This window comes from Schistocerca americana, chromosome 11 (genome assembly GCF_021461395.2).
Source record: "Schistocerca americana isolate TAMUIC-IGC-003095 chromosome 11, iqSchAmer2.1, whole genome shotgun sequence".
Taxonomy (NCBI): domain Eukaryota; kingdom Metazoa; phylum Arthropoda; class Insecta; order Orthoptera; family Acrididae; genus Schistocerca; species Schistocerca americana.
The window spans coordinates 83923856-83936070 of record NC_060129.1 but is presented as its reverse complement, the minus strand read 5'-3'; the positions used below and the strand labels follow the sequence as shown (position 1 = coordinate 83936070).

Below are 12215 nucleotides of genomic sequence, written 5' to 3'. Positions count from 1 at the left end.
GGCACTGTTGGTCCAGATTGTCTCATACCTCAATGGCGATTCGGCCCAGATCCCTCAGAGTCGTTGGTGGGTCACGTCGTCTATAAACAGCACTTTTAAATCTATCTCAGGCATGTTCAATAGGGCTCATGTCTGGAGAACATGCTGGCCACTCTAGTGAAGCGATGTCGTTATCCTGAAGGAAGTCATTCACAAATGGTTCAAGTGGCTCTAAGCACTATGGGACTTAACATCTGAGGTCATCAGTCCCCTAGACTTAGAACTACTTACACCTAACTAACCTAAGGACATCACACACATTTATGCCTGTGGCATGATTCGAACCTATGACCATAGCCGTAGCGCGCTTCCAGACCGAAGCGCCTAGAAAAGGTCGGCCACAGCAGCCGGCGAAGTCATTCACAAGATGAGCACAATGGGGGCTCGAATTGTCGTGCATCAAGGCGAACGCCTCGCCAATATGCTGCTGATATGGTTCGACTATCGGTCGGAAGATGGCATTCACGTATCTCATAGCCATTATGGCGCCTTCCATGACGACCAGTGGCGTACGCTGACCTCGCCATTGAAGTCGGGAATGACGTTGCGCATCATACAGCCCATTGAACACAGTTTGAGTCATAACACGACGTCCTGTGGCTGCACGAAAAGCATTATTCAACATGGTGGCGTTGCAGTCAGGGCTCCTCCGAGCCATAATCCGTAGGTAGCGGTCATCCACTGCAGTAGCAGCCCTTGAGAGGACTGAGCGAGGCATGTCATCGACAGTTCGTGTCTCTCTGTATCTCCTCCATGTTCAAACAACATTGCTTTGTTTCACTCGTCGATGCCTGGACACTTCCCTTGTTGAGAGCCCTTCCTGGTACAAAGTAACAATGCGGACGCGATCGAACCGCAGTATTGACCGTCTAGGCATGGTTGAACTGCAGACAACACGAGCCATGGTTGTTTTACATCTTTGGGCGTGTTTAGTGACATCTCTGAACCGTCAAAAGGACTGTGTCTGTGATACAATATCCACAATCAACGTCTATGTTCAGGAGTTCTGGGAATTGGGGTGATGCAAAATATTTTTTGATGTGTGTATTATGTTTCATGATATCACAACTTGCTGTGCTGCTCTCTGGTAGTCGTCTGTAAGTCCCCCCTTGGCAAACGAGACTACCGACCATATTGCTTCTCATTTTCGCAAATTGCCAAGTTCTTTCTATCAGTATAGCTATTCCATAAAATGTAACAAGTCCAAGCTTGTCTAGGGGTCTGATATTTGAAGCTGAAAATATCACATTTTAGGTCCTCACGGTTCGATTGATGTAAATAAATTTGAAGATTTTTCTTCGTTTCTTTTGTATTGGGGTTGCATATCTATCTAATGTTAAGTGTTCCTTTTCGTGACCCAATAGTCTACGTAAGTACTTCACATTGTGGTATCGGCTGTAGAATTCCTGCAATTTGTAGTTACAAAGACTGCCAACTGGGGCTGTGAGGGTGCTGTCAGCAATGGCGCCTGTCTGTCCGGAGTTGCTACAAGCGCTCATCTGACGATAGCTGGATGGAGGAATGCACAGAAGGTTGAAAGAAGGGAAATGTTGAAAGTACTGAGATTTGCCATGGCATCCCATACATGGGGGTGAAGTTCAACACTATCTGTCAGATCGTATCATGTTTCATGTCAGCAGTGTTACGGCCACATGAAGGTCATGAGATTTGAGATTGTGCTTTGCTTCTCTGTAGCTAAACATGAACTGCTTTTACAATTCCAGATGACCAGCACATAAATTAATGTGAATAATGCTACCAGTATGACATTATAATAAAATAAACGAGCTATTCCATTATTGCAGCAGATGCAGAAGTAGATACCTTGTTATATCAGAGAAACATATTCTTATCTTTTAATCTGGAAAGTTGGCTGTGTCCTTTTCTTTTATAAGAATTTACCTCATTTTTATTTTGTTGACACTGGAATTACAGCTGCATTATCACATAGGACCATGAACAATTATCATTCTAACAGTTGTATGATTGTGTTGCATTCTATCAAAGTATAGAATTTCTTGTTTAATCATTTGTGTGTCAAGTCTGAATGTGGCAGGCACCTTGCATGAACGGCTGCTTAACCCCAATTGCCTCGCACACCACAGAATACAATGTTTATGATAATGACACCACTGTACGTGAGTCCTACTTAAAGGTGAGTACAAATGATGGATTTTAAAATTCACATTCGCATTCTGTATCTAGAACAATATCAAAAACAGATCTAGAGAGTCATTTCAGTATCATTGCAGAGATGTTTGTTGCACTGAATGCTTCACGATAGCATCTCCACGAGCTGCTGCTTGCCGTTCTGCCTGGCGATGACCCATGGTTCGTGCCCGCGTGCATCTCTGGCCTGAGTGTCAGCCCTTGCATCGAGCAGCACGGCCGCCACCTTTGTGTGGCCGCATCTCGCTGCACAGTGCAGCGGCGTCCACCCATACTTATCCCTGGCATCGGGGTCAGCAGAGGAGTCCAGCAATCGCCGCGTCACAGCCACATGACCACGGTATGCAGCCCAGTGCAGTGGCGTGTTCTGCCTGCTGTCCCTCACATCCACCTCTGCTCCACCTTCCACCAGACATGTTACTGCTGCCAGGTGTCCCCTCTCAGCTGCCCAGTGCAGAGCAGTCCGCATGTCCTCGTCCCTCGCCCCCACTTTCGCCCCTGTCGCGAGAAGCACCCTGAGCTCCTCCACCGCCCCCTCCTTAGCTGCCTGGATCAGTCCTCTGCTACTCTTCTTTCCAGGAAGGCTCCTGCTCAAAACATAAAAATTCTCACTCCTGAAAACACACACTTAATAAAGAAAACATACAACCAAAAATGTATACATATGTCCAACAACGACCATACTATATTCCCCTTCTATGATACGAAACTCATATTAAGGTATAGTGGTTCTGTCTTCAACCACCATCCATTAAAAGTTTCTTTATGCGACCTCTCAAGATTTTCATCTGTCAAATTCCGACACGCTGATTCCTGTAGCTCACTTTCTTTCAACTTGGTGTGCTGTTACTTAGCAGTCATTATATCCGCTAAAATAGATGCTTCAGGCAGCTTATACTAGTTCTCTGTGAAACTACCAAAGATTACACACAAAACAATTTACATTTACATGTTAAAGACTTTCCTGACATTAAAGCAAAATCCTTCAAAGCCTCTAAAAGTGTACAGTCTTCTACATGAACATATTTGAAAAAACAGGGAAAAACAGACACACACACACACACACACACACACACACACACACACACACACACACACACACACATAGTGTCACTTGTATCTGACAAGTTCACTACAGTCATCCTAGGAAAGAATACATACTGTAAAATGCATGTGACATGTGCTGGTATCTAAAATGTGGCAACTTCTGGACAAACAAAGCAAATAAATGACATGTACTTTTCTTATTTTGCCAAGAGATTTATTACAACTTATCAACATTATATTCATCTTCCATATGCCCAAATCCATTCTGTTAAAATATCAGATGCGCACTAAAATGGTAATACGACTGTTCCAAATTAAAATAAATCCATGAAATGGAATGAAAAATTAATGAACTCTTACATACATCATGTACTCTCGATGAATAAGCTTTTTGAAAATTTATGTAACATTCCATAACCTGTCCTATTGAATAATGAGGTAGACAATGTGAATCATGAACAAGTCTACAATATTTAACAGCCTGCAAATCGTGTTGACCCCCATAGTGCTTTACTAGTCCACCAATGGTTGTGGTTGTGGTGGTGGTGGTGGTGGTGGTGGTGGTGGTGGTGGTGCTCCACTGCCTACCTCTGTTGTGTCCACTGGTTTACAGGGACCAACAGTGACATTTAGTACATAGTAGCAATGTTGCTACTTCATTTTAGAACACAGAGTGCACAGAGATACCGAAATCAAGTTAAAGCATCATGGGACTGTGTATGAATAGACCCCGTTGTTTGGAATCCGAGGCTATGGTAAAGAGCAACTAAGTCACTTCATCTATGTCTACATGTATACCATAAAATAACATATCATGAGTAAGGGCAAAACGACTCATTTTTGCCTGAACAACTGACGTAATAAAACCATTTAAAATATATACAAATGCATTGCAATAGCATTACTAATACCACAAAAGAGCTTGGATCCCAATTCCTACCAAATTTTTGCAGTTTGTTAAAATGTTTGTCCGAAAGACTACATACGTGATGGGATAAACAAGCCATGGAAAGGGCCATCAATATAGTAAACAAGAATGAAATTGGCTGATTGAGAGCAGCCAGACAATTTGGTGTATCAGAGGTGACTTTCAGAAGGCATGCCACAAACGAAGGGCCAGAGGTTTCGTCTACATTTGACGTGGGGTTTATGCAGGATATAGTGTCCCAAAGGAACTAGCTTACTAAGCCGCAGAACAAAGTAGTAACTCTCACAAATTTAATAAGGAGAAGAAAATTGCTGGCAGGACTGACAGAAAGGATTTATGACACACAATCCTGATTTATCTTTAAGGGAGCTGGAAGCTGTTACTTTGGCTCATGCAATGGTATTTAATAGAGTTCAGGTTAACAGATTTTACATGGTGTATGAATGTCCTCAATAAAGAAGAAATTTCGCCAGCATGAATTCATCTGTACTTTCATGTGTGGACATGAGTCAAAAATTTTTTGCAATGACTGGAGAAACAAGCGGGGGTACTTACAATTGTTGAAAGGGGGTTGCACTTTACAACATTAGTGTGCATGAATGCTGCTGCTAACTTTATACCTCCAGCTTTACACTACCCCAGAAAATACCGAAAGAGCAATTAACTGATGAAGTACCTATAAGAACTCTAGAAATAGGGCCAGAAAGTGGATGAATGGCTGGAGAAATTTTTCTAGTTTCATTAAGGTAAGCAATGAGAATAAAGTGTTTATCAGTGATGACGATAGCTGGAATCTCAAACATGTTCAAGTACTGAAATGTGCCAATGAAAATGGAGCTTCTCTCTCTTGCCTACTATCCCACTGTAATTGCCAACTTCAGCCAATACACGTTTGCATTTTCGGGCCCATGAAGACCCATTATAATGAAAGTTTCAAACCACCTAGAAACACACCCAACGTCACCCAGTGCCAAATGCGTTAGCTCTTTGCCACTGCATAAGGTATAGAAGCATGTGTGGTTAATACTAAGAGTGGATTTCCTAAAGTTGCTTGACTCACTCTAGGTCACACTGTTGCTGCCTTCTCGTTCGCCTGCATCACTTAGCTAGCTGAAATGTCCACACGCAAAAAGGGAGGCTAAGTCAAGGGAAAGTGAAAGTACCACTGAAGCAGGGCTGGGCTTCAGTTCCTAGTCAGCAGAATCCACCCTCTTTTGCGCAAGGCTAACTATGCAGGGCCTGTGGGTGCCTGGGCACCATTCTACCTAGCCGCCACCACTCAGTACCTAGCAGTTGAGTGCTTGAACTGGATGGAATCGTAGCCTGCACCACTTGGACCTGCAATCTGCAACAATAAGATGCGCAACAAGCTGCCCTCTGACATCACCACAGAGGCTTTTGTCCTGCCCAACATCCAAGCCATCCTGTTGCCAAAGGAGAGTGAGAAGAAGGCATAAACGGCGGCCGCCTCTCTGGCTCATGGGACACACAGTGCTGCATGCTCCCTGTATGCAATGGGCTCGGCCGGCAGCTTGGACAAAAACAATCTTCGCCTGTACATGGTGACCAAAATTCACATCCACCTAGGCGCGACAACGAATATCCCGATTTTCCTGCATGTTCACATGTTTTACAGAATATTTCACCATCTGAAGAGGAATACTTCCACAAACAGCTTTCAGACTTGTAAAAGATGGCTCTAGATGACTCAAGGCACCATTTGATGAAGTATTTCCAGTTCGTGCTGCAGTACAATGCTCATTAAAGACACGTATAATAACTCTGGTTTCTTCTGGCTTTCTGAGCAGCTGTACCAACAACATGCTTCTAGAAAAGAAAGTGCACCAGTGAAAATTAACTGAGGATTGACAGATATTTTGACAAGCTTGCAAAAGAATATAGTTAAGCAGGGTGGAAGCCCATAACTCAGATCTCAGTGCAGATGAAGATGACTGTGTTTCCAGAATGAGATTTTCACCCTGCAGCGGAGTGTGTGCTGATATGAAACTTCTTGGCCGATTAAAACTGTGTGCCCGACCGAAACTCAAACTTGGGACCTTTGCCTTTCATGACTGTGTTTGTATATACTGCACTATCTTCTCCCATTCAAGACCAGGGGAATCGTGCATTAAATATACTAGATGTAAGGTATGGGCTCACAGTATGCTGATATCCCAGCTACAGTTATGAATTTTGTGAGAAATCTTTTCAGACCTTAGAAACATATGCATGGATATGTATTAAACCCTCAAGAGGTTTTGGCTTAGGGTGTTTACTTTTTCTGAAAATTGTGCACTATCATTTTGTCCCTATTGTAAGTATAAAATGACACATGGGCATAGTTTCTTGTCTTAATTTTTTCTTAATATTGTAGTTTCATGTTTAATGATTTCTAATCATTTTTGTGTATGTCCTGGATTTTGAAGTGTTTACATAATAAAAAATGATTAAATGTTTTGAATAAAAACAAAACGTTAAAATAGTATGTCATTTCTAGGACTATTCCCTACAGCATTACAGGTCACTAAGGAACCAATGAAAAAGGAAGTTCTGGAAAGACAAAGCAAAATGGTTGCTGGAAAAGTGTGAGCATTCAAGATCAAGAGTTAGAAAGGAATTCCGTTGTTAAAAGCAGAGCAGAGCAAGGATAGAAACAGTATAGTGAAGACCTCTATGAATGACCAGAACTATCAGATGACATGACACAAGAAAAAATGGTCATCAAATAACAAAACATAGGGGACTCAGTATTAGAACATAAGAAAAGCTTTGGAATACTTGCACACACACAAGACAATCTGGTTGGATAATATTACTTTGGAATTTCTATAACGTTTGGTGAAAGTGACACCCATATTACTGTTCAAGTTGGTTGCACGACCTATGACAAGGGACATACAAGCAGACCTTCAGAAAAAAATGTCATGCAGATACTATAGAAGCAGGCAAAGGCCAATAAGTGAAGACTTCCACACAATCAGCTTGACAACTCCCGCATCCAAATTTATGATGAGAACAACATACAGTACAATGACGCGAAAAATTTTAGATCTATTATATAGTCTGATAAGTTTGGATTTAGGAAAGATAAAAGCCTCAGAGAGGCACTTTCACTTGGTAATGGAAGCAATATTTACTGAAAATAAAGGAATGTTTATTGGATTAGTCTATCTTTAGGAAGCTTTGGCAGTGTAAAATGGCGCAACTCTTAGAAAATTCTGAAAAATGGTTTAATAAATAGGGGAAATGCAGATAATATATAGTTATACACAATAATCGACAGGGCAAAATAGGAATGGAAGAAAGAGGAACTAATTCAAAATATGCTAGAAGTGGTTTACCCTGATCGTTTAAAACGAAAATCGAGGTATCACTGCTGCAACTTAAGAGATTCAGGAATAGAATAAAAATTCAGAATGAAAGGATTCGCTGATGGTATTGTTATCATTAGCTAAAGTGAGAAAGAATTACCAGAGCAGTTAAATGGAATGAACCGTCTAATGAATACAACATTTGGATTTACAATCAAAAGAAATATGAATGTATTGGGTAGTAGTAGAAATGTCATTGATAACAAAGTTATGGAAATTAAGGACCACACTAGCAACAAACATAGACATGAGGGACAAAGAAAGTTGCTCCAGCAGGGTAATACGACATTCCTCAGAAAACAAGACTACAAATACCAAACACAGACCTTAATCTGTAGAAGAAGTATCTGAGAATGCACATCTGGAGCTGAGTAGTGAATGAAAATGAGTCGTGGGCTGTGAGAAAAGCAAGAAAGGAGAATACCACATTCAGAATGGGAGGCTATAGAAAGATGTGAACTGATAAAGGAACTGTGGAAGTTCTCCACAAAACAGGTGAGGATACTCATATGTGGAAAACTGTGACAAGAAGAAGGGACAGGGTAATAGTATGTGAAGACATCAGGGAGCAGTATTTTTACTCTCATGTGAAAAAACTCAGTTCCTCCCCCCACCTCCATATCTCACATAAACGTAGGTGGTGCTATCAGCACCAAATTTCTTGGAACAGCCAGAAAAGTAATCTATAACGAGTAGAGTTTCTGCTCTGTATGTGTGTCAATGCTGGGACAGGCTGTTATGCAAAACTGCAGCGGCGCGACCAAGGAGCTCCATATCTTGAGGAGCTGAGGCAGAAGAGGCCTTTTCCACTTTCTTCTGATTCGACTCTTTAAGATCGTGTTTATTGTTACCAGTAGATATTTAATTCAGAATTCTAGGAAACTTTCTCTTCTCTCATTCTTTCCAATAATCTTATATTGTCTCTTAACTATGTCTTTTCACCTTCCCCTGTTACAGCAAACCAATGATTATTAGATGTTTCTCTCTTTTTACACACAGAGATACCTATTCACTATTGTTGTATACTCTCTTCCTGTCACTTGATTTTCTGGGAGTGACAATGGCTTCCAAAACTGAATTATTGTTGCTATTGTTTTGCTAATTATGACACAAATAAATCACTGAACTCTTCAAAATTACTCCTGGGTTGCTATTCAATGTTGACCTTTTCCTCAACTTCCTCATCCTGTTGATATCATCACATATTTTCTTATTCATACTTCCCAGCCTTCCTACAACTCCCCCCTTTCCCCCTCACCACTCCAATCGAGGATCTTTGGGACTACCTCGAGTGTGCTGTTCATGCCATGGATTCTAAACTGAGAAGCCCAGTGCAGCTGGCCTGTCTGTACCTTCCAGAAACTCATTGACTCTCTTCCCACATACGTTGTGCTGCCAAAGAAGCTTATTCAGGCCTTTGACAGGTTGTCACATTAATACGATTAGATAGTATATTCATGGGTGATGTGTTTCGAAAACAAATTCTTTAAAGAATATGTAGAGCAGTTTTGATATATTTCGTGTTTCAAACATGAATTTTCATATCATGCTAACCAAACAACAGAGAATCAGGCTGAATAATTAACAATAGAGGCTAGAAGTTAATTATCAATGATCTAGGAAGTGCAGCCAATTTAACCAAAAGAGAAAATTTCTAGTAAGTAAACAAAAAAATGGCTCTGAGCACTATGGGACTTAACAGCTGTGGTCATCAGTCTCCTAGAACTTAGAAATACTTAAACCTAATTAACCTAAGGACATCACAAACATCCATGCCCGAGGCAGGATTCGAACCTGCGACCGTAGCAGTCGCGCGGTTCCGGACTGCGCGCTTAGAAACTGCAGTAAGTAAACAGCACAAAGTATTGCATAAATAATTAAGTCTAGCCAAAAATTTTATTAGCTATCAGAAATTCATGGGAATACATAACTAAGTGGTGTGGAACAAATGGAAGTTAAATATCAGTGACTCTTCAATGCTCTGGTTACCGGAGAAGGTACAGCAGCAGGAATGGGTAGGGTAGAGAAGGCCATCAGCAGAACCCTAACTGAAGGAAATCATGTGGTAGTTACTGGAGAGTTTTGTGAAGATACAGAAAACGTGAAAGACAGGCAGACAAATATGACGCCTTTTCATCAAGGATGCAAGCAAAGCATGTTGACCACTAAACCCCTTCTGTGGGAGTGAGTGTTGCATGTGCTCTGCATGATGGCTGAACAGAGAGAAACAATATGGGGAGACTCCACATTGCATGGGAGCACCCAGAGCTGCCGTAAGGCCTGGGTTCTTATCCTTTGAGCTGGTCGCAGGTTGCATGCATAATGATCAACCTCACATGGCTGCACAGACGCTCACTTCACCTTTTCTGCGAATCTTCTATACAAGACATTAATGAGAAACTGTTTCATCTGCTGTGCCTTAAATGTAGTTAAAAAGTTTTCTTGTACTGTCTGAAGACAATTAAGGATTGTGCTGAGAAAATTATTTTCAGATTGTAAACACTGAGTTGGGAATAGCAATTGCTCTGACTATCTACTTTACACGAACTGATTTCCTCAGGTCTATATTAGCTACATCATCAATCGAAAACTGTAAATATATTGTTGCTCAACATGATCTGTGCTGCAATAGGCTACTTTGTACCAGGTGTTGGTTATGAGTGACACACTTAGTCCTCATCTTTTCTTGTGTTTACGCAGCGTGACACTATTGCTAGGTATTTTACTGCAAGTAGCATTTGCAGAAGACACACTAAACAGCTTTAAACTCTACTTTATGCAAACAGGATTTTAGTGACCTGCACAGTGCACAGAATGAGTCCTGAGGCACAGCTCGTCTTGGCCCCAAACTAGACACATCACTGCTTCGGCTTATGTGCTGAGCAACACATCTTTGTGCCCACAGCAAAATGACTGATGCTGTATACAAAGGGTTTGTACCTTTGTTGAGACACCTGATGCAGAAAGCTATAGGGCAACGTTTTGTACACATGCAATTTAACAGTGACAACAAATAAGAAGGGACTGTTTAAAGGTTAAAATTTTTGAAGCTATGAAAACTTGGGCTATTTCATGACATCTGCTGGTAAACACTGTTAAATTTAGAGATATGTTTGAATGTGACAAAACTGCCTATTGGCTTCTGTCTCTGGTTCTTTGGCCGATGTTCGTCTGATGATTTTACTGATGTTACGGCAGCATTGTCAAAGCTTCACCCTTCATTGCCGGTGGTGAACTGGAGCCGAGCTCACAGCCGCAGACCATATGTACCTGTTGCACCAATGTCCGAGGGCTTTTCCGCTGTCATTTCCGGTGCAGATGTACTCTTGCTACCTGCGACGGTCGTTCGCTGCATTACAGGAATCCAGGATCCGTTTACCTTAAGGCTTTCCGCTTTCTTGTTGAAGCAATTCAAGTGTTTTTCTATTTCTACAGCTTCTCTGAATAAGCGGCTGATTTCTCAAGGTGGCCCAACCTGCAATGTCTCTTATGTTCTTTCATCCTGGTAATGATTGATCGTCCAGTCATCCCGTCTGCGGCAGCGAGGTGGGCTCCAGATCACCACTGGCAGTGGAGGTTGAAGCTTTGACAATGCCAGCCACTCGTGCTGGCGAAATGTCAGTAAAATCATCAGACGAACATCGGCCAAAGAACCCGAGATAGAAGACAGTAGGCAGTTTGTCAACGAGTGGCGACGAAAGCCTTAACAATTCCCTTTGAATCTGGCAGGCAACAAAAGTATTCTGAGGTACCAGGCATTGTAGGCATCAATGAAGCTGCATTTTACAGGACAGAGACATCTATACAAACTCAGTGGCAAACATTATAGCCTTGAACAGACACACACACACACACACACACACACACACAAAGAAACAGAGAGAGATGGGCACAGAGTTTCACACTTAAGAATCGGAAATGCAGATCTTGTCTCGCACTTACCTGGTTTCTGTTAGTGGCCCACCGAGGAACTGACTCACTCTGACCACCTCATCAGGGTGGTTGAGGACCGCATCGGCCCAACCCGCTGTGGCAAACACCAGCGAGTTGGCTTTTATGAAGGCGACAGCGACCTCTGCGAGGCTGGGACAGGAGTGGCTCACTGCCAGCACCGCTGTTCGCGCCGCGTTCTCTGCTGACAGCTGACTGGCCAGCTGCTCCTCACACTGGACCTTCAGCCCCCACATGCCGTACCTGTCGGCAGCTGCCAGGAGTTGTGGGGCCATGCGGGGCACCTCGGGAGCATGGAGGGAGTACATGTAGGCCAGCATCTGGTGCAGCACCGGGCCCTCCACGTTAGGGACAGTGACCACACTGCTGCTGGCCTGCGGCGTGTCCTGGCAGAGCATGGCGGCGAACACGGGGCTCCTGCCTGCCAGGACGGCCCTGTGCGCCACCAGCCGCGTGTCGCCTGCCACCAGCGTCACCGTGGCCCCTTCCCCAGCACTCGTAGCAGCAGCCTCTTGCACCTCCTTGGCGGCTGCCATTGTGAATATTTCTGAAACAAGGCATCACTGAACAGCCATTTGCCCTTACACAGCACCGTAAATTCATGTATTAGGCATAGGTGATCTGTGCTCAGCAACAGCGGGTAAATTTCACCCATTACATGTCAATCACAACTGCATGACATCCTTCCCTAGCCACAGGTGATAGCAACG

The 12215-nt window shown here is 42.8% G+C and overlaps 1 protein-coding gene across 1 annotated transcript in view; it reads right to left on the bottom strand.

Moving 5' to 3' along the window:
• Window positions 1–1951: 1951 nt before the first annotated feature.
• LOC124553982 (ankyrin repeat domain-containing protein 65-like) overlaps window positions 1952–12215 on the bottom strand; it is a 44214-nt gene continuing 33950 nt past the window's right edge. The window contains exons 2-3 of the mRNA XM_047128006.1: window positions 11497–12052; window positions 1952–2795 (exon numbers count right to left, since the gene is read on the bottom strand). Coding sequence (XP_046983962.1) covers window positions 2315–2795; window positions 11497–12041 — 1026 coding nt within the window. The 5' untranslated portion in view covers window positions 12042–12052 and the 3' untranslated portion in view covers window positions 1952–2314. The remainder of the gene's footprint in view (window positions 2796–11496; window positions 12053–12215) is intronic.